We start from the raw sequence: 24,166 nt of genomic DNA, 5'->3' as shown, positions 1-24,166 counted from the left end.
TATAGACTTGCGAAATATTATTATTATATTCTTCTACGTAGTTCTACGAGTGTAGTAAAATCGATTGATGGACGGATAATACATATATTGTAGTACATATATATATTGATTTTCAATAATATTAGTATTAAATTTAACATCGACTATTAAGTATTAAGTATTAGGCCCTTCGCTCATGGAGCTACTCAAAAATGACTGAACTAATCAGTAATTACGATTACAAACCAGTTACAAATTGTATCTCGCATACAACGCTACTCAAGTTATAAGGTTTCAGTCACTTGTCAATGTTTGCTCGTTCATTTTTATCATAAAAAACAAAGAAACTCGGGCAACCAGTAGCGTGGAGACCGACACGACGCGTCGCGCGTGATTTGTTGCTAACGCGTTACTCACCAGTTAGTAACTAGTCGCGTCGTGTGCGAATCTCCATAGAACATGTATGGGCTGTGACGCTCAGGCAACTCGTTAGTAATTTGAGTTTGTGACTAGTTCTTTTTGAGTAGCTCCATGAGCGAAGGGCCTTAATTGTACAATTTATTTTGCATAATTGAGTCAACTTATGACATAACATTCTTAAAATCTAAAAAAGTATAGTTAAGTAAGTATAGTATAGTTTCTACAGTTTTATAAATTAAATTCTTTTCGTAATTTAGTTTGTATCATCAATATAATGGGTCCTCTTCACAATGGGCAGCGTTGGCCCAACAAATGATCGTCGATGTTTGCCGCTATTTACGGTAATTGTGAACAAACATGTGCATTGTGCAATGATGGCCGATCATAGAGATTTGGATCTTACACTATCATGATTATCTCGACTCACCCATCGTTGCCCATTGTGAAGAGGGCCCGTAATATTTCTATCAATTATTGAAGTGAAACTTCTTTATGCGCGTTGAAAGTAAAATTTCCGTCACGTCATGGAGAACGGCGACGATTTTAATTTTTTACAAAGAAGTTTCACTTCTGACACGTGTGCACACACGTTTTTTTAACCAACTTAAAAAAAATGTTCTCAATTAGGCCGATATAGTTATTTTTATTTATTATTTTATTATCAATGCCATTCAAAAACACAGTGGCACACCAAAAGATAAACAGTTGACACGACAAGATGGCCGATCATGATCGGGAAGCCGACTTTGAAGAATTTCACAAAAGTGAACTTGTAGCCGTGTTGTTCGGCCACTCCCGCGCATACTACGTTCGCACTAGCTCCTATTAGAGTGCCATTACCTGAAAGTGAGAGAAAAGAGATTTTTATGATTTAGATAAGAAAAATATAAGTCTTAAATACCTAATTGCATACAAACATTCTAATAAAGTGAATCATGAATTCTACGAAGTTGGAAGAACCAAACAAAATACATATTATATTGATGTTTCTATTCTCCACTGTTTTTGAAACAATAGCATATTTTTTAAATACGCCGTGAGTATCTATGTGAAAATAATAGGTACACCATAATATTATACTGTAGGTATCTGGAATGTTACTTTCAGTTATGTTTAAAATAATTTATTAACAAAAAGTTTTCAGCAGCTCAACATACCCATACATTAACACATTATTAGTACATATTTGTATTTCCTGCCTAAATAGTATACCTATACACCTTACTTTTTCTTATAACTTTAACAGTCAAACTAATACACATAATATTTAATATAAATTTTTCTTAATTTCTATTTTTCTTGTGTAACAGTCAATTTAAATATTTTTTTTCGTCCGTTACCTTTTTCTGAAAATATTTTTTTCCTTTTTCTTTATATTGTACAAAATATATTATACTAGATTTCCACCCGCGGCTTCGCCCGCGTTTTTTAAGGAAAACCCGCATAGTTCCCGTTCCCGTGGGATTTCCGGGATAAAACCTATCCTATGTGTTAATCCAAGTTACCCTCTATATGTGTGCTAAATTTCATGCAAATACATCCAAGGAATAAAAAGTTTCATACAAACTTCTATCCCCTATTTTACCCCTTTAGGGGATGAATTTTCTAAAATCCTTTCTTAGGGGACGCCTACGTTATGACATCTACCTGCATGCCAAATTTCAGCCCGATACGTCCAGCGGTTTGGGCTGTGCGTTGATAGATCACTATATCAGTCACCTTTGAGTTTATATATATATATATATATATATATATATATAATTATATATAATTTTTTCCTACTCACCCCCCAAACACGCGCCATACAAAAGGGCCCACACAAGGGGTCCCATGGGGAGCCCCAAAGTGGGGTTGTTCCCAATTGCTACCACCACTCGCACCATCATGGTGGTGAGCGGTATGTTGTCCACGAACGCTGATAATGTGCCTGATACCTGGGGAATATATTATTTATATTTTATATATTATTTATTAATTTACTATCTATACTAATATTATAAAGCAGAAGAGTTTGTTTGTTTGAACGCGCTTATCTCAGGAACTACTTATATTATACAGGGTGTAATCGTTAAGTGTGCACAAGCGATTATTCCGTAACTATTGCAGATATCAAAAAGCTTAAAACTGATATTGAAAGTCCTTAACGTAATGAGTAAAATGGCCATAATAAATTTTTATCCATTTTACTCATTAGTTTAAGTAATTTCGATATCAGTTTAAAGTTTTTTGTTATCTTTAATAGTTACGGAAAAGTCGCCTGTGCACACTTAACGATTACACCCTGTGTTATAATATACACGCAGGAACTACTGGTCTGATTCTGAAAAATTATTTCATTGTTAGCGATAGCCCATTTATCGAGGAAGGCTATAAAGAAGACCAACAGAAGCGGAGCTCGGAGCAATGCGCGTAAAACCGCGGAGCACATCTGGTATAATATACAGGGTGTCCCACTATCGGTATACTAAGCGTGAAGGGACTTGTAGTTTTGCATACACTGATCACGTAAAAAATACTTAAACAAAAAAATTACGTCAAAAATTTTTTGATAAATTTTTCCTTAAAATCCATGGTTTCTTCTCTAACTTCGCGCAGCCGGCATATACCGCTTCGCTAATGTGAGCATTTTATCAATGAAAACATAATCTTAAAAGAAAGCTCACGTGCGGGCGGCATAGTTGGGCGGGTTGCTTGTTAGGGGTGTACAAATAGAGTTTTAAGAATTCATCTATCTGAAAATAAAATGCATCTGGAATTTTATAAGTATTTTTTACGTACTCAGCGTATGCAAAACTATAACCTCCTTTGAGCTTAGTATACCAACGGTGGGACACCCTGTATAATGGCTCAAAACGCTCGTAAAAGGAAATCTCGTAAAAAATAAATGTTTATTAAATAAATATTTATACTTTACCCATAAAGTTAGTACAATAGCGACAGCCAATCTCGAAGTTTCGTCAACTTGCAATATAAGCTGTTCCATCAACCCACCGATGTAGAGAATTAAACCTAATTTGGATAATGCCTGTAAAATAATAAATAATTAATATCTATTCTAATTGTGTCTATGACTTCATTCGATAAAACGTTAGGGCCTATTTTTTTCCTTTTATATGTATAATGTATTTGTTACCGGAAATGTATTAAATCTGTCATTGTATACAATTGCTAGGAAATGTATATAATTCCTAAAATCGATTGCTACATTATTTTATTATATATATTCATTAAGTAATAATTTCCTACAAATTTTTTTTAAATTTATAATGGACCCTCTTCACAATGGGCAGTTTTGGGCGAGTAGAGGCAATCACGATAGTGTAGAGCCTAAATGTCTATTATCGCCATTGTAGATGTTTATTCATAATCGTCGAAATGTCGGCCAACAACAACAACAACATCATTTGTAGGGCCAACGATTGTGAAGAGAGCCCATTACTTTAGATAATTTTATCGGAAATTATGACTTAATGAATGATATAAAATAATGTGGCAAGCGATTTTAGGAATAATTTGTACTTGAAAATTTTATTTTTAATTTCCCCCTAAAATATAATTACTTACCTCCATTAAAACAAACAGAGCTCCAAAGAACAGTAGAGTGGACCACTCTACGCGATGTAGGATCGGCTCTAAGTCGTCTCTGTCAGCTAGAGTTAGGAGTAATATTGCTCCTAGGAACGCTGTCCAGCCAAGGGATACTCTATCTACAATAAAATTGCGTATATAAAATAATAATATAGTATGTATTAATTAATATATAAAATATACTTGAACAAGACATCCTAAAAACGACAAATTTCAAAAGGAATACTGTTGCAACGTTGATTGCAACACATGATGTTGGTCGCAGTCAAACAAAGTCTTTACCCTTATAATATTAGAGTAGATAAAAGAAAAAAAGGGCGTGTGAGCCGAGTGCACGTGTCAGAAGTGAAACTTCTTTGGCAAGATTCAAAGATATCAAATTCGTCGCTTTACTCCATGACGTGACGGTATTGCCATGACGCGGCCTTGAAATTTTACTCTCAACGCGCCACACCCAAGATGTTTCACTTCGAACACATTTATACCTAGAGAACATCAAATACGTCAAATTTCAAAAGAAATACATATTGTTATAATAGAGAGACGTTTCATAACTAATTAAAATTAACACCTTATTCCGTGCCAGTAAAGTTTATAGTCGTTTGGTATCTTTCATTTTCAAATTTCAACAATTGTCCGAAATAAAACTCTGCCTACTAATGTATTAGGCAGAGTTTTCGAATGATACAATCGACTTTGAACATTACTGCCACGGAATAAGGTACTAATTTCAATGAATGTTATTTTTCATGTTAATATTATACAGGCAAACTTACAATTTGTTCTCTATTTAATTTTTAAGAAATTTATGTAATAACGAATAAATAATTAGTATAGTTTATACTTACTTAATTCAGGAATAGAGTGTAGAAAGAAAACGGTGACGACAAACACAATAGCTATTGTAGATTTGATAAGAAGAGTTTTATCGCGTATTTTATACTGAAAAAAAAAAAATTTAACGACATTTATGAAAATGTCTAATTTCGAGATGTAGGAACTTTTGGTAGATTTTTGACGTGACAACGTCTTATAATTCGATAGAGCCGGTTGCAAGCACGAAAAAACATGACTCATGCGGCGTTACCTCGCTCTGAGGCGTTCCATGTAAGGCTTGAAGTGCAAGCGAGAGCGCGGAACGAGCGACAAAGAAGCACAATCGGACGTTGTCACGTTCAACTATCGTCAGTAAACCGACTTTACAGACAACCAATTTTTTTTCATTACCTTTGCTTTCAACTCCACCAAAGTACTTTTAAAAGTATCTTTGGGACAGGCTCTTTTATTCCTCTCCTTGACCATAGCATGTAATTGTTTATTTAATTTAGTTATTTTTCTCTCTAATCTCTCTCTGACAATATTAACACCATTGCTTAAGTGCGGTAAAGAATCTGCCGCCCGACGCCATATTGAAATTTGATGACGTAATTCTGAAAGTATTTTTAAATGTATATAAATAAATAAATATTTTAAAATATTTCAGGACAATTTTCACACACGGCACGATCTGATCCCATACTAAGCTTTTCGCTTGTGTTATGGAAACCAGATGGCTGATAAACATACATATATAATTTTAAATATATACTTATATAGATAATTAATACCTAGACACAGAGCAAACATCTATGTTCATCACACAAATATTTGCCCCGGGTGGGAATAGAACCCACGACCTCTGGCTTGGACGGCAGGGCCACTACCAACCAAGCCAACCTATAAAAATTACAAAAAAGGGAGCTAACAAAAAACTATTGCATGTACCAAATATATTTTCAAAGAAAGTAAATTATATCAACGTTACTGGTAAAATATAGTGGTTAATAACTACAATATTCAATCTTATTTTATTTTCATTTTTTTCTATTAATGTTGAGCGTGTGTGCCGAGCACGTGTCAGAAGTGAATCTTCTTAGGCAAGAGTCATTGATACCAAAATCGCTTTACTCCATGACGTGATGGTATTGTCAAGACGCGACCTTGAAATTTTACTCTCAAAGCGGTTAAAGAAGTTTCATTTCAAAACATGTAAAAAGTCTTACCCTGAATTTCTCTAGGCACCTTCAACCGTAGTTTATTCACATCTCTATACATAATCCTGATTTGCAATGACGTCTGTATAACAACAAACACTATTCCAAGAGCCATGTGCGCGGTGAAGTTTACAAAGTTTATTCCCTGTAAAAAATTTAAATAAAATATATTATATATATCAGAAAATTTTACTTTCATACTGTATTTATTTCAAATGCATTCAAATAAAAAAAACAATATCGAGAAGAAATAATATCGATCTTTCGTATGCAGACATATATAGATATGTCCGGGCTAATCTCAAAAAGTACTGCATAGATTTACTTCAAATTTTGTACAGAGAGCTTGAGACCTGAGGAAGGACATTTTATAGTTTTTATCCCGGAAATCCCACGGGAACGGGAACTATGCGGGTTTTTTTTCTGCGCGGGCGAAGCCGCGGGCGCAAAGGCTAGTATTAAAAATATAATTTATTTATTTATTTGAAAACTACACAGCTTACAGTATTGACTTAATCTACTTATATCTATGATACAATACGCCAATTACGAGTTTTACAATTATTATCAATTATATGTATATTTAAAACAGTAACTTGTTAAAGAGTGATGAGTTGGTGTGTGGGTGAGTGCGTGCGTGCGTTTGGGTGTGTTTGTGTTTGTGTGTATGTATGTGTGCGTGTAATAAATAAACTCACAGAATGAATAACAGCCTGGTTAGAAGCCACAATCACATTAGGAGGGTCTCCTACGGGAGTAGCTGTGCCTCCTATATTACTGTATATCGCCATGAACATTAATATTGGTACTGGGTCGAGGTCCATTACTTCGCATAACCTGGGGATTATAGTTATTAAATTGTAATATTGACATGATTTTAAAAGAGCAACTATGGAGTTTCTTGCCGGTTCTTCTCCGTAGATACTGCTTTCCGAATCGGTGGTAAATGTTAAAAATATGTAATGACGATTCAAAAGTGCTTTTGGAAGAAGTCTAATTGAATAAATAAATGTTTGAGTTTGAGTTTACTTTTACATGAATATAAATTGTAATAAATTGTAATAATATTTGACTGATGAACAGGATTTTTCTATTTCATGGTGCTTCAAATAAAACATTTGAAAAAATATGTGCTGTAAGAGTAATTATAAACTAGCTTTTCGCCCACAGCTTCGTCCGCGTAGTCAAAGGAAACCCCGCATTATTCCCGTTATCGATTAAAACATTTTAATCCAAATTACCCTCTGTGTGCGTGTCAAATTTCATGAAATACGGTTCAAGAGTTTTTGCGTGCAACAAACAAACATACAAACATTCGCATTTATAATATTAGTAGGATAAAAATCAAGAATGTGCTTTTAGGACAATTTATTAACATAAATAATATTGAAAGGAATGCAACATTGTTTATACAGGTATAAATATGAAAATTATTTATAACCTTATTGTAACAGGCGACATTAATAGTACAGTGGTAACATTATCCAAAAACGTTGATAATACTGCAGTTATTAGACATAGGAGATAGATTAATGGCCATAATCTTCCTTTTGTTACCTGAAAAGTTAAATTAATCTTCTTATATATAAAAATGAATCGCAAAATGTGTTGGTAAGCGCATAACTCGAGAATGGTTGGACCAATTTCGATAATTCTTTTTTTATTATATTCCTTGAAGTACCAGGATGGTTCTTATGTAGAGAAAACATAAATATGTACCACGGGCGAAGCCGGGGCGGACCGCTAGTATAATATAATTTCATAGTTTAATGTAAATATATATTAAATTCATAAATGATTAACTCCGAGTGTCTGTCTGTGTGTCTGTTAACATGCTATCACCATGGTTAAGGAAATTATATACTTAGATTTTTTTGTAATTATTCACAGTTAAATACCTAAATAAAACGTTTCATAAAAACAATGACTGACCGGTTGGCTTGGTTGGTAGTGCCTTCAAAGCCTTCAGAGTTCGTGGGTTTGATTCCCACCCGGGGCAAATATTTGTGTGATGAACATAGATATTTGCTCTGTGTCTGGGACCTGGGTGTTAATTATCTATATAAGTATTTATTTAAAATTATATATGTATGTTTATCAGCCATCTGGTTTCCATAACACAAGCGAAAGGTTAGTATGGGATCAGATCCGATCGTGCCGAGTGTGAAAAATGTCCTGGAATATTTATTTATTTTTATTTATTCTTAAATTAAAACTTTTACTAACCTCAAAAGTGAAAACTGCCAAATAATCAAAGATACCGGTTTCAGCCATAATAGCTACTAATATCATCATACTGAACAACAGAAGCAGTGTCTCTATATCAAGCCATGATATTATTTCCGGTAAAGTTGGTCTTTCGCCCACTAAAGATAATGCCGCGAGTGATGTAGTAGATATTAACAAGGCGGCCATTGTTCTGTTTATTATCTAAAATCATATATTATTATTGTACATCGGTAAACTAATTAATATTTAATATTAAAAATGCGAAAGTAACTCTGTCTGTCGGTTTGTTAGTCTCTATATCACGCCTAAACAGCTGAACCGATTTGGAGGAAATTTGTTACTAATATAGTTTTAAACCTGAGAAAGGACATAGGTTTTATGCCGGAAATTCTTCAACTACCGCACAGTTCCTGTCTTCTTCGATTTTCCGGGATAAAACCTATCCTATGTCCTTTCTCAAGCAAAGAGACATACAGACAAACGGTCAGACAGTGACCAGTGTTATAATATTAATAGGGATGCGAAAGTGTGTTTGTTTGTCATTCTTTCACGTCGTTACTTAGGATTATTATGACGTTATTTTTGTCTAGAAATAGGAAGAATTTCCTTTTACGAGCGGAGCCGTGTGTGGAAAGCTAATTAAGTATTTTTTTTTTATTTAAGGGAAAGATTTAGAGGTTTTGAGACATCTGGATACTAAGCATTTATTGGTATGTGTAATAAAAAATTCATAAAAAATAGAGTTCTTTTTTCGGAAAACAGTTATACAAAAAAAAGTTCAGTTCATTTCCCAATCCGAAGAATATAAAATCCGTGAAGAGATTTTTTTCTTCATAAGATGATATTATCATTTCTTTAACTACCCTTGAAATAATAATAAAAAAAAACTTAACTACCTACCAAGCGAGCATATTCTAAGTTATTTTGTATATAATAAACTACTTACCTCAAAAATAATAAGCACATACAAGCCGCATAACAATAAAACTGCATATATAACTCCAACACTGCCATCTAGCGGATCTAAACTGAAACTCATACTAAAAGCTATGACACTAGATGTCGTTGTATTCAAATATAAATTATAATTTAAATTTGTGTTATTTGTACGAAATAAATGTGTTCTTGTTTCTACATTTGTTGTTAGTTTATCATTTTGGAGCAATATTTTCCATGGTTGTGTGATCTGGAAGAGAATAAATAGGAACTTAAGAAAAATACAAGAGATTTTTAATGTGCTTCATATGGTTTTTTATTAAAAACCAATACATTTACAATAGCCAAATATAATAATAAAAAAGAGGTTTTTTTATGAGCTCTATATTTTTAAATTGTCTCTTTAAAAACTCATTATATATATAATTGATGCACACTTCAATGAATATTTTGTGTAACACACATAATTTAACATTATAAAGGACATGAAAAACAAGCGAAGACAAAATTATATATTTAACTAGCGGTCCGCCCCGGCTTCGCCCGTGGTACCTACATGTTTAAACTATCCTATCTCTCAAGTTGGATCGAACTGCACATGGTGTGCGAATTTTATTATAATCGGATAAGTGGTTTAGGAGTCCATTGAGGACAAACATTGTGACACGAGATTTATATATATTAAGATAATATTTAATACAGTTTTATGAGCACTAAAAACTCATGAAATTATTGTATTATCACCGATCCTTGATAAGTGTACAAAGTCTGAATTAAATCTGTCCGATTAAAGTGGGTCAAAATCGAGTCTAAAGGAGTCGGTTACATACAAACATACAGGTGAAGCTAATATATGCGTGTTAAAAAGACACTTACTTCATTTTCGTTTTCAAGCCACGCTATCAATTTTTCAGCTTGGTCATAAACAGTAGAATTCATTTTAATTTCAGCCTGTTCGGTTATAAACGGGCCTGTTAATTTTATTAATACCGTATCTGTGTTTGATATGTTTATTGTATAATCTGTAACAGAAAGTGTGGGTAGTTAGAAAAATATAAATGTAAGTATAACAATATAAAAACAAGGAAATTATTAAAAATAGCTTTTAGCAATCTCTGCCAGAAAACTTTTGTATAGGATTTGTCTTATAAATTAGTATAAGATTGGCAATGTATAAATTGAGTAAAAAGAAAATATAGATAGTTATATAGGAAAAATCAAAATATATATAATTCAAAAGTGTCTGACTGACATAGTGATCTATCAACGCACAGCCCAAACCACTGAACGGATCGGGTTGAAATTTGGCATGCAGGTAGATGTTAGGACGGAGGCATCCGCTAAGAAAGGATTTTGATTATTTCTACTCCCAAGGGGATAAAATAGGGGATTAAAGTTTGTATCATGTAAATTTATCTTTTCCACGCAAGCGAAGCTGCGGCCAACAGCTAGTTAGTATAATATTATCTGCGATATTAGATAAATTAAATATGACTTACTGTTATTTTCTCCAGGAATAATAGCTGTAGTTATAAATTTCTCGTGTTTTTCATTATACGTTAGAAACACACAGGTAAAGAAAACCCAACAGCCGAGGAGTAAGGACATTTTTATATAGTGTTTTGTCCTTTTTTTCTAAAAGAAAAATACTGGATTATTATAACTAAATAATTTAACATATGATGAGGAATTCAAGTAACATTTTCAATACTTTAAATAAATACAAGGTAGAATAAAGCACCGTTTAAACCCGTTTTAATTTACTGAGCATAATATATTATGACTTAATTCGTTGTTGTACCTGAAGTAAAATTAATTATATAAAGTAGGTAGTAGTAACGTAGTTAAAAACAATAAAATTACATATGGCCCATGAGGGGATCGAACCCGCGACCTTCGCGTTATTAGCACGACGCTCTAACCAACTGAGCTAATGGGCCGTTGCGTAGGTTTGTGAAAAACATACTCACAAAAAATGTAAGCTACATCATTCGTATAATTATTTTTACTGTATATCATGCCTTTATCATAAGAATAATGGAAATTTTAACAAATACTAGCGGTCCGCCCCGGCTTCGCCCGTGGTACCTACATGTTTAAACTATTCTATCTCTCAAGTTGGATCGAACTGCACATGGTGTGCGAATTTTATTATAATCGGTTAAGTGGTTTAGGAGTCCATTGAGGACAAACATTGTGACACGAGATTTATATGTATATATACATATTATTATGATTAAGATATGTGCTATTATTTATCATTTTATAATAGGATACCTACCTGTGCTTGTTTTCTTCTGTCTTCTGGAGACATATGAACGCTGAAAAAAAACAATTAATTTTTAAACTGAAAAAATCTATTTAGTTCTATCAGAATATAATAATAAGCAAAGCTGGTGGCTAAAGCTAGCAGACATTATCAAAGAATATATGGTATTGTTGTACAAAAGTTAAATTGTGCTGACTGACTGATTTTTCTGAGCACACGTGTCAGAAGTGAAACTTCTTTGGACAGATTCAAAGATACCAAAATCGTCGCCTTACTCCATGATGTGACGGTATGCTTAAAACTTTACTCTCAAAAGAATTTTCACTTTAAAAAAGAGGTAAGAAGAGAAGTACTCTTACTCATTCTCATGTTCTTCAAGATGGAACTCTTCCTGTGTTGTTTCTCTACAATTGTCCAAAATGGGATCAGAGTTGATGGTGAATTTTGCTATTTTTTCGATGCCTTGGTTTGATAATTTGTCACCATTACCTAAAAAGGCCAAAGAAGTTATTCAATATTTTAAATATATAGTTTACCATTAAAATTTAATTTAAATACAATGTAGTTTTAATTCTTTTCAATAAAAATAAACGCCCATTGCCCTGTCGCCCGTTACCAATTAACTTATTTGGAAAAACAAATTTCTCTTAGAATTAATAACGTAGTAGCTTTGTATTGTACATATGTACAAGTGAAAAAAACTCGGTTGTGTAGTCCTTTTCTAATCTATACTAATATTATAAAGCTGAAGGGTTTGTTTGTTTGAACGCGCTAATCTCAGGAACTACTGGCTCAATTTGAAAAATTCTTTCGGTGTTAGATAGCCCATTTATCGAGGAAGGCTATAGGCTATATATCATCACGCTAAGATCAACAGGAGCGGAGCAATGCGGGAGAAACCGCGGAGCACAGCTACCAGCCCCCCCTAGTCAAGTGGCTTTCTGTTCTTATACTTATAGATAGCGTACTTTGCGAGAAAACCCGCGGGAGGAAAGCTAGCAAATTATAAATACACTATACCTATAGAAATACGCCATCACCGGATTTGACGAACATACGCAAAATTATAATATATACGTGCATTTACAATAGCTCCATATTCGTAGGTGTCAATTACATATTTCTATACCTACGTCCTACAAGTAATATTTAGCCAATATTTAGTGATTTGATTCTTCTGCATATATCTATACTAATATTATAAAGAGGAAAAGTTTGTAAGTATGTATGAATGTATGTATGGTTTTCACGCAAAAACTACTGGACCGATTTCGATAATTCTTTTTTTCTTTTTGTCTTGGACGTCCGTGTGTCTGTATGTGCGGAGGATTTTCTTGTTAACACGATAGCGACCGAAATACTTTACTAATCGAGTCTTTTGCACGCCTCATAAGCGAAGCGTTGAGGTGGGTACTACTGTCACTTCGCGCAAAACATCTGATTTTTCAAACTTAAAATGTCTTTATGTATCATACATTGCACTTGTAAGATAATACATACACACACATATTAAGAAAAAACACTATTTTTAACGTTCATGATATTTTTGATGTCATTTTTGTTATTTAAACTAGTTAAAAAACAGTTTAAAAAAGTTCTGTCTTGGACGTCCGTGTGTCTGTATGTGCGGATCCTTTTTCTTGTTAACACGATAGCGACCGAAATACTTTACTAATCGAGTCTTTTTTTTTCTCTTACGCTTGAGTATGCTCAGGAATAGAACCCTTTCATTTTTCAGGGTCTGATTCGATGTGGTTTAATTGTTATTAAATAAACAAAAATAATAATTAATAAATATTTATTAAAAAAAAATTATGAGGCGTGCACTTTTGGATTTTCCAAATTATTTTTTTCTCTTACGCTTGAGTACGCTCAGGAATAGAACCCTTTCATTTTTCAGGGTCTGATTCGATGTGGTTTAATTGTTATTAAATAAACAAAAATAATAATTAATAAATAATTATTAAAAAAAATTATGAGGCGTGCACTTTTGGATTTTCCAAATTATTTTATTATATTCCTTGAAGTACGAGGATGGTTCTTATGTAGAGAAAACGTAAACATGTACCACGGGCGAAGCCGGTTCATTTTTATATACCTATAAGAAGATAATAATATGTAGTATGAAAATACAGTATAAGTAGTAGGTAACTATTTGAACGTTGTAAATCTATTAAAAACGCAAACGCATCAAAATCCGTTGAGTAGTTTTAAAGATTTATTCCCTGGACGGACAAACAGCGACAGCGACTTTGTTTTAAATATAGTGAAAGTGAAGTTTAATTCTTCTATTTTTAATTCTATCCTTTTCCTAACTAAAAATTATATCCACCAACCAAGTTCTTCATACTTCTGCCTTATTTGCTCCAAAGACGGGTCCTTTTTAATCTCATCTGGTAACCCATTCCATACTTTCAATGTGTCTGGAGACAGTTCACTACAGGACACTAAAGAGTATGTGCTTTTGTCTATTTCCCGGGGAGGTTTTTTGAAACGACGCCATAGATCCATTTATCTGAAATATAAATATGATGAATATAATTAATATCTTCTATTCTTCTCTCTCTCTATATACCTACATAGAATTCTCGTGTCACAATGTTAGTTACTCCTCCGAAACTACTGGACCGATTCTCATGAAATTTTGTGTGCCTATTGTTATAGATTCGAGAATTGGGTAACATCTAATACCCTTAAGTGAAAAGAGTAAGGCAGAACAATGTTTGCTGGAGCAGCTAGTTAATATAGATTTTATTCTTTCAATTTATATGCATACAATAGATATATAAGGTAAAACCAGACGTTTTTTAAAACAAAAAACCCGACTTCTAATTTATGTAGCCTATGTACCACTATTTACGAATACAACGACACCTCTTAAGGCGTTACCCGGCAATTTCGACTATGTTCAACCTCTATAAAGTCTGGTACAACATAAAGCACAATACCGAAAAAAATATATATAAAATAGGATGGTCTTTGATCTTTAATTGCTCGCGAGGACTTTTTTCCAAAGTTAATAGATTTCTAGAAAAAAAATGTGCCGTGGTCATCGATTTTTCCGCAAATACTCTATAAACTTCGTAACCTGCTGACTCTGAAAATTTTATGTTTAATAAATTATCAGTTACACAACAGTCCCTGACGACATGGGCGTAGCTAGCCATGGGCACAGGGTGGGGCAAAAAAAAAACTGGCCAAGTGCGAGTCGGAGTCGCGCACCGAGGGCTCCGAACAAACCTACTTTTTATTATGTTGTAACTCTAAAATGTATGTTTTAGCAATTTTTCCTTTATCTGTGCTATAAGACATGGCTTTTAACCAAATTTCAAGACTCTGTGTTCACGGAAAGTACAATGTAGGTTTTGATTCCCTTGCGAAAGTCGAAATTTGCGATAATTTACAGCATAAAATGGCTGTATCTTTTGATTGCGTTGGCTTATTAGTTTGATTTTTTCACAGCTTTAAGAGACCGTAGACTTGAGTATTCGATATAAATTTCAGCTTGATACCTACCTCCTCGTGTTCCTGAGAAAAAGTGTGTTGACAGACAAACCGACAGGCAGACTTTGTTGTCCGTCTGTCTGTCTGTCTAAAAATACCTTTTTTTTTCAAAAACGCGTGGCGGTATTAAGCTGAAATAATAATGAAAAAAATCAAAACAAACAAAAGATACAGCCGTATATGTAAATTTGATCCCTATAATATTATACATACATAATATAGTTTATCTTTCTAAAACAATAAATGATTCCTTTTTACCATAAAATATAGGTACTAAACATGTCTATGTAAATGGAAAAATAAACCATTTCAAATGGTAGACATAAATAAAGCAAAACCTTGCACTTCCGAACCAATTTCATGTTTGTTTTAGAGCGTATACGCACTATGCGGGTAGCCGCATTGCGGGTAGCCGTCCGGCTGACCGCAAGCACAAATAAGTACGTAATATTCATTTCTATGCGCACTGTGCGGTCTGCGGTAGCCGCATCGCACGCATCGGACGGCTACCCGCAATGCGGCTACCCGCATGGTGCGTATACGCTCTAAGGCTTAGGTTTTAGGTTAATGGTCACTTATTGACCATAAAAACACAGTGCTGACAGACAATCTTATAGTTTTTGACCGGTATCTTGAAAAGTTAGTTAGACTTTTTTGTAGAAAGTAAAATTTCGCATCTTTTATATTCTGTAAACTTTTTTGTAAAACTTACTATTTACGGTTTATGGCCTATTTAATGAACCGGTTTATCGTTAAAATATTGGGTTAATGAATAAAATGCATGTATGTACATAGTTTTTAGATCACTTTATTCTCTACAACAAAAATTGTAGAGAATAAACAAAAGCTTGAAATTTTTTTTCTAGTGCCCATATTTTTTGAGTTGTTCTACGTATAATGTAGAAATGCCGCCGCTCGGCGGGTGACGTGGCAGGCCAAAAGTTTTTTTACGGATGTAATGAAAACGAACAATTTTCCATTGCAAGTGGCAAAATTTTTGATTTTTTTTTACTTATAGAAAAATTTTTAATGCATTTTTTTTAAATATTTTCCTTTCATTTTCTTTTATTTTATTCTTGCATCCGAATATAAAATAACTACTCAATATTATTTAGTTGTACGAAATATACAGGGTGTCCCACTGTTGGTATACTAAGCTCAAAGGAGGTTATAGTTTTGCATACGCTAAGTACGTAAAAAATACTTATAAAATTCCAGACGCAGTTTTTTTTCAAATAGATGAATTCTTAAAACTCTATGTGTACACCCATAACAAGCAACCCGCCCAGCTTTGCTACCAGCTCGTGACCTATCGTTTAAGATTATGTTTTCATAGACAAAATGCTCACATTAGCGAAGCGGTATATTATGCCGGCTGCGCGAAATTAGAGAAGAAAACATGGATTTTCAGGAAAAATTTAGCAAAAATTTTTTGATGTAATTTTGTTGTTCAAGTATTTTTTACGTGATCAGTATATGCAAAACTACAAGTCCCTTCGCGCTTAGTATACCAATAGTGGGAACCCTGTATACGAAACATACATACTTACCTTGAAAATTTCTATTTTTCGCCAAACGTTAAATACTTAACTCAAAAAGCATTAGAAAAAAAGTTTCAAATAAAGTAATCTAAATGGATAATGCCTATGCATTTCATTGATTAATCCAATATTTAAAGAGTTACTTGCCAAAAACGATTAACCGGCTCATTAAATCGTAAACGGAAAGTTTTACAAAAAAAGTTTACAAGGTATAAAAGATGTAAAATTTTACTATCTACAAAAAAATCCCAATATTTTTTGCCTTAAAATAGATAATTTCCGAGATATCGGTCAAAAACTTTTATGTAAGATTGCGAGCGTAGCTCCACCTGGATCTATCAATAACTTAACCTAAAACAAAAGTAAAATTTGATGGGAAATTTAGTGCAAATTTGGCTAAATAAAAACAGCTTTGAATGGGGTAATAGTACTACACTACTTTTTCTGGAACCAAAAGTGATTTAAATCATGTAACATAAAAGCGCAAGCTTTTTGTTTAGATCGCATTTTTTTGTATTGACAACTTTCGAGTGAGAATTTTATAACGGATATTAAGTTTTATAGTCAGTACCTAGATAATTAAGTTTTTTTAGATTTGGTTAGGTACCTTCCAGGTCAGAGCCAGGGCATGGGCGTAGCCCCACCGTGGCTACGCCCATGCCTGACGAGGATTTTTTGTTTCACTGATTGGTATCTTTTTAAATACACAATGCGAGGAAAAAAGAAGGTGCAGCGGGAGAGGTTTGAGATCCGTCAAGTATGGTCAAGGTTATTAGCGCATGTATAAGCCTTAAGCAAAAATCCGTGCAGTGGTTTGTAGGGCGTGCCAAAGATACACACATACATATACTCAAAAAACATAACCCTCCTTCATTCGCAGTCGGCTAAACATAGCCGAAACTCGGTTAAAATGTAGCTTCGTAATGGTGAGATAATTTCTTAAATATTAACTTGTTAGGTTCAGCTTGTATTAAATGTAAATCGATACTACAATAACATAAGCTTCATAGCCTACATTGTTTGACCTAGGTTCTTATGCCTATTTACTACCTAGGCCATAAGGTATAATATTACAAGCAGATGTTATAACTTTCAGTTATTGTGAATAGATGATTAGTGTGACGTAGAAATTGATTATGATGATGATGGTTATTATGACAATATACTACACACGGAGATAGGTATAGTTTCGATTCCTACTAAAACATATGTAGGCATGTTGTAGGAATGCATGTTCCTGTTATTTAGGTACATACAAAATGTACGTTTTTATACTTTTACAAAAAAAGAGCGTGTGTGCCGAGCACACGTGTCAGAAGTGAAACTTCTTAGGCAAGATTTAAAGATACAAATATATACCTTACTCTATGACGGGACGGTATCGCCATGACGCGACCTTGAAATTTTACTCTCAATGCGCCTAAAGAAGTTTCGCTTCAAAATTTATAATCTTTACTCATATTATGTTTATCTATTACGTAGCTGTAGGCACAAGGTAAAGATTGTGGTAGAGATGAACCAGGGAACTTAGTATGACCATTTTTGTTTTTTCCCTTTACGTACCTATACATATATAGATTTCAATTAGCCAGAACAGTAGAACAGCATTTTTTTAATGCCATAATTATATATAATATTTTCCAGAGCCATATAAGTATAAAAGTAATATTATGCATTATCTTGATTATCTGGTTACGTTTATGTCGTATAAAGATTTTAACTGTCTTATCAAAATGCTATCTTTTATATCTTTAGTTTTAAATCTAGATCTTTTAAACACTATTAATTAATAAGCTAAGATATTAAGGAAAATAATAATTACAAACTGCTGCCCGTGAGAGGATGATTCTTATGAAGAGAAAACGTTAATTTACCACGGGCGAAGCTGGGGCGGACAGCTAGTTTATATAATATTAGTAAGATTTACAAAGGATACAGATTTAAAAAAAGTTTAGTTTGAACAATGATTAGTATTTATAATTTAACGTATCTAGGCACCCTGAAGGTTAGTTAACAATGGCTCATATCATTGTCACGGTGCGTAACTTTAATAAATACTTCATTCATAAATGCCTTATTTAAAGTATGAATTATTATGGTTATTTTTGTTGACATGTCTTTATTTTTTAAAGCAATACAATACACTGCAGTGTAAAATATAGATATAAAATAAAAAGGTCTTGTTACGGCCCTGCATTCATAATAAACACGGGAACGGAACGTTCCCACGCGGTTCTGTGTAATGCCCCGGCCACACTATGCTCCTCGCGCTGCTCATCGCTCTGCTCCGAGGCTCTGCTGCAGCAGCCATGAGCAGAGCGAGGAGCAGAGCGAGGAGCATAGTGTGGCAGGAGCATTAAAGCATATAAGTTTTATTTATAATAGTAAATTACTTTATTATGTTAGATTTAAAATCCGGCCATTGTGCACTAGTTGTAGGTTAATTTAAGTTTAATTGAGTTGTTAGTTTTAAAGTGAAATCCTTTTAAATGTTTGTCAGTTTGTTTGCGTTTAAACTTGAAGTTCTACTGTTGTTGCCAACAGCTAACATAATTATTTTAGTAGTGCCAATTTGTTAATAAACAATATAATAATTGTATATAGTCTATGACCTAGACTCTAGGTCAAATAATAAAGATCTATAGATCATACATGCTAATCTGTTTACGCAACTTGAAGTTATGGTAACTAAAAATTTACACATTTTTGAATAATTTATACATATTATTGAAAATAATAAAGACTGTATGTGAAATATTAAATTCGATATACCTATCACTGTATAAAAACGAAATCACTTTCTGCCATATTAGACTAGAGTAGATAATTTTTGAAACAAAAAAAAATCGCAGTCGGATGAAACCCATTAGAAAAGGAGGGGAATATGATAAAAATGTAAGGAAAAATAAATTACGGTCAATCCGAGTTCGGGAAGCGGGAGGGGGGAGCTTTTAAGAGAAAAAAATGGTTTCTCTCGATTTCCGACAAAACTACAAGTCCTATAGAAAAAAGTTCAATGGCAAAGTTGTAGGTAATTAAAAGTTCTACAACTTTTGTATTCACAATTTTTTCACATAACCTAAAAATTTAGGTGAAAAATTAAAAAAACCAAGTTTTTGGTCTTTTATTTCTATCTACTTCAAAATTTATTTTTTTTCTACGAAATTTGGTGGAAACTTACTTTATTATGTTCCAAATACACTGTTATTTATTTGATTGAAAATATTTATTTTTTCGCCTTATTTTGAATTAATACCAAAAAAACAACCTAATTTTCAATCGAAAAGTCACCCGTCAAAATATCAGCTTTTTTCAAAAACTTGGGGTGCCTTTTATTCATTGAAATCTCTACTTTCATATGGTGTAAAAAAAATAAACACCACCATAGTAAATGTTCTCAGGAAATGCATACAAACAGTCTGAAAATTAGCTTTTACTAAATCAGGCACAATTCTTGAACTCTATATCTTCTCTTGTATCGGCTTTTCGGTAATATTTCAAAAGAAAAATAATTATCTGTTCTAAGTTTAATATTTTACAGCATATTCAAAAGCAAAATGATGTCGATAAAAACATTTCAGGTAGTTCGAGAAGTGTGCCTGATTTAGTAAAAGCTAATTTTCAGACTGTTTGTATGCATTTCCTGAGAACATTTACTATGGTGGTGTTTATTTTTTTTACACCATATGAAAGTAGAGATTTCAATGAATAAAAAGCACCCCAAGTTTTTGAAAAAAGCTGATATTTTGACGGGTGACTTTTCGATTGAAAATTAGGTTGTTTTTTTGGTATTAATTCAAAATAAGGCGAAAAAATAAATATTTTCAATCAAATAAATTACAGTGTATTTGGGACATAATAAAGTAAGTTTCCACGAAATTTCGTAGAAAAAAAATAAATTTTGAAGTAGATAGAAATAAAAGACCAAAAACTTGGTTTTTTGAATTTTTCACCTTAATTTTTAGGTTATGTGAAAAAATTGTGAATACAAAAGTTGTAGAACTTTTAATTACCTACAACTTTGCCATTGAACTTTTTTCTATAGGACTTGTAGTTTTGTCGGAAATCGAGAGAAACCATTTTTTCCTCTTAAAAGCTCCCCCCTCCCGCTTCCCGAACTCGGATTGACCGTAATTTATTTTTCCTTACATTTTTATCATATTCCCCTCCTTTTCTAATGGGTTTCATCCGACTGCGATTTTTTTTATCTTTTCACTATTTTCAAAGGCTTCTACCCCAGTCTATATGTGTGTCTGTAACTATTCTTTGAAACTAAGCAACGGATTATGATGGGTTTTTTAATAGATAGAGCGATTCAAGAGGAAGGTTTTAGTATATTATTTATAAGGTTTTAGGCAAACGAATCCGCGGGCTGAAAGAATTATAATAATAATTTTAACTTGATAAACTTTATTACGAGCGTAAAGTTAAGAAAAAGTACACAAAAATCACGCGATAATATCGGCAGCAGAAATCACAAGACGAATCTTATTCCTACTAATCCTACTAATATTATAAATGCAAAAGTTGGTGAGGATGTGTGTGTGTGTTTGTTAATCTTTCACGCAAATACTACTGAACCGATTACAATGAAATTTAGCACACATATAGAGGGTAACTTTGATTAACATATAAAAAAAAGTGAAGTCCCGTGTCCCCGTAGTGGGGTAAGGGGCAGATGCATTATTCATATGTAGTTTCATACATCTGTTTCACTGATCGATTTTCTTTAGGGATAAGTAGGTGATCAGCCATCTGCGTCCTGCCAGACCGAGACATTTTTTTTTTCTTCGTCTCCACCGGGAATCGAACCCAGGACCCCTCGGTTCTACGCTCAAGCGCCAACCACTGTACCAAGGAGGCGGTCAGGATTAAAATATAGGATAGGTTTTATTCCGGAAATCCCACGAGAACGGGAACCATGCGGGTTTTCCTGGGCGAAGCCGCGGGCGGAAATCTTGTTTATTAATAAAAGCATCATTATTCATTAAGTTCCTTAATGAAATATTATTACTAATAAATTCTCCGATCATAATAATAACTATAAATTAATGCCAGTAATCATTGAAACGCATTCATTTTACAGTATTTATTACCTACGTACCTACCTAAATAGTTTACGATTTTAAGTGTAAGTTCATTTTTTTTAATACATTCTATTACGACATTACAAAGTAAGAAATTACTTATACAATGTTAAATTACAGTAAATACTATATAGCCTAGAATCTCAATGATTACAAATGTTAAAATTACGTGAAAAGCCTTTAGTTAGTAGGTATACATAGTTCTCAAAAAATATATATAGTTTGATCCGGCTTCCCTCTTGACCCGGGAAAATAAAATATTCTATACGAAAATCTACGCACAGACGCAACTTTTTAAACAGTAAAATAATAATAAAAACTGTTATAGTTGTCGGAGAATTGGTGAACCTACAGGAAATTTTTATTTTATTATTTTTATTTTAGGCCTGTCATAAGTAAGTATTCCTTCGTTTTTACACATGGTTTGTATGATTCAAAAGTTGAAATAAACGACATCGGAAACGAACTGAAAATTTTTACCCTTTTCCTCAACCGACCAAAAAAAATGAGGACTGTACAGTGTACTTTTGTGTTTGTTACATCAGAACTTTCGACTAAGTGAACCGATTTTGATGATTCCTTATTATTTTAAAGCTAGGCACCTGGTGCCAATTTTTCTAGTTCTGATCATTTGAATGCGGATTAATTTTTTGTTTAAATACCTTATTCATATATAAATAATAAAATATGTCGTGAATAGTCACGATAAAATATTGTGAATTAGGTGTAACTATGTAGTATGTACCTATATATTACGATTTTATCAAAACCAGTTCAGTTTTTTTAGTAACTACCTACGGATTAAATTATTAATACATAATGACAATTAGATTGGGTACGCATAAAATATATATTATGTGTATATACACATACCTATTTATAATGTATATATATATTAAATTTAATTGACAAGGAGCATAGTAACAAAAATGACCTTGAAAACTGTGACCTTTATTTTAGAGTTCAAAATTAAACACTAAATAAAAATATGCTGGACTAATTTGCCTGTTGTTATTCAGGTTTGAAAGACTTTTTATTGCCTATATTTCGGAAAATATAAAAAAAAAGCTTAGGTTACTAGTTACTACTTAAACTTATAATTAAACTGCAATTTAAATTAAATGAATTGCCACCACGATTGCCACAATCACATTATTATAAATTATTGATAAAAATTTGTTATTTACCTGTCAAACTATGAAATATATATTTTTTTTATGATTCAACGCGCGTGCGCATTTCATAACACTTGAAAATCGACTGCGGGATAAATCATAAACAAAATTGAAAACATATCAAAACGCAATGCCAAATGTCAAATATGACAGATGTCACTACAGATAAAATATAAACAAACATTAATTTCTAATCTGTGGCGTCGTGGCTGAAAAATTAATTGTTAAGGAATTGGAATTAATTTATGATAACAACGATATGGACGTATTTTTGCTTAATAAACGATTTTTATTTTATTTACATATCAATGTAGAATGTAGATAACACATGCATATAATATGTATTCTCTGTGTGTATACTATTCAATTGATTCCTCAGAGCAATAAACCTATAGAGTACTTGTATCGAGCGTATACAATTTACATATATTTGTTTCTCTCTATCTAAAGAAAACGTCGTAAGAAAGAATGAGATAGCTATAGACTACAAGCTACGTTTCAATATAGTCATGGCACCATTTTTACTATAGGTACGTATTTAGATAGATAGAAGGTGATAGTGATGGGATGTGCTTCAATCGATAAAATCGTGAATGCATTTTGCATTTACGGTTTCGTGAAATAATAAATAATAAAAAAAAACAAAATTAATCATAAATTTCAGTTGAATACATTATTTGTTTAATCCTACGAATATAATAAATGCGAAATTATGCGAGAATGGATAACTTTCTCTTTCACTGCTGAACCGATTACAATGAAATTTTGTACATACACACATAGGATAGGTTTTATACCGGAAATCCCACGTGAACGGGAACTGTGCGGGATTTTCTTTAAAAACGCGGGCGGAAAGCTAGTATATTTTAAAAAAAATCCAAAAGTGCACGCCTCATAATTTTTTTTTAATAAATATTTATTAATTATTATTTTTGTTTATTTAATAACAATTAAACCACATCGAATCAGACCCTGAAAAATGAAAGGGTTCTATTCCTGATCATACTCAAGCGTAAGAGAAAAAAAAAGACTCGATTAATAAAGTATTTCGGTCGCTATCGTGTTAACAAGAAAAAGGATCCGCACATACAGACACACGGACGTCCAAGACAGAACTTTTTTAAACTGTTTTTTAACTAGTTTAAATAACAAAAATGACATCAAAAATATCATGAACGTTAAAAATAGTGTTTTTTCTTAATATGTGTGTGTATGTATTATCTTACAAGTGCAATGTATGATACAAAAGACATTTTAAGTTTGAAAAATCAGATGTTTTGCGCGAAGTGACAGTAGTACCCACCTCAACGCTTCGCTTATGAGGCGTGCAAAATTTTAAAACTTGAAATATAACTACATAATTTAAAATAAAGATCAATAAAGTTAAAGGAGTGAGGAGAAAGGC

At 32.8% G+C, this 24,166-nt stretch overlaps 1 protein-coding gene and 1 non-coding gene across 2 annotated transcripts; both read right to left on the bottom strand.

Moving 5' to 3' along the window:
- Positions 1-530: 530 nt before the first annotated feature.
- On the bottom strand, positions 531-22,856 carry LOC149895784 (P protein-like). The gene is made up of 17 exons (XM_090118547.1): positions 22,774-22,856; positions 13,791-13,969; positions 11,814-11,943; positions 11,467-11,506; positions 10,685-10,820; positions 10,062-10,207; positions 9,196-9,435; positions 8,247-8,450; positions 7,462-7,577; positions 6,719-6,857; positions 6,030-6,165; positions 5,215-5,417; positions 4,836-4,929; positions 3,964-4,106; positions 3,314-3,424; positions 2,186-2,333; positions 531-1,239 (listed from the first exon to the last, which is right to left on the bottom strand). Exons 2-17 carry the CDS (start codon positions 13,963-13,965, stop codon positions 1,061-1,063), a joined length of 2,340 nt encoding a protein of 779 aa, XP_089974673.1. The 5' UTR covers positions 13,966-13,969; positions 22,774-22,856; the 3' UTR covers positions 531-1,060.
- On the bottom strand, positions 11,052-11,125 carry TRNAI-AAU (transfer RNA isoleucine (anticodon AAU)). The gene has a single exon. It is a non-coding gene; the product is annotated as a tRNA-Ile (tRNA).
- Positions 22,857-24,166: the final 1,310 nt, after the last annotated feature.

This window comes from Colias eurytheme, chromosome 30, assembly GCF_061535395.1.
Source record: "Colias eurytheme isolate Ceu_HAF_F1 chromosome 30, ilColEury1 Martin Lab GWU primary, whole genome shotgun sequence".
Lineage (NCBI taxonomy): Eukaryota > Metazoa > Arthropoda > Insecta > Lepidoptera > Pieridae > Colias > Colias eurytheme.
Note: the sequence above shows the minus strand (reverse complement) of the source record. Positions and strands in the feature narration are given on the sequence as shown.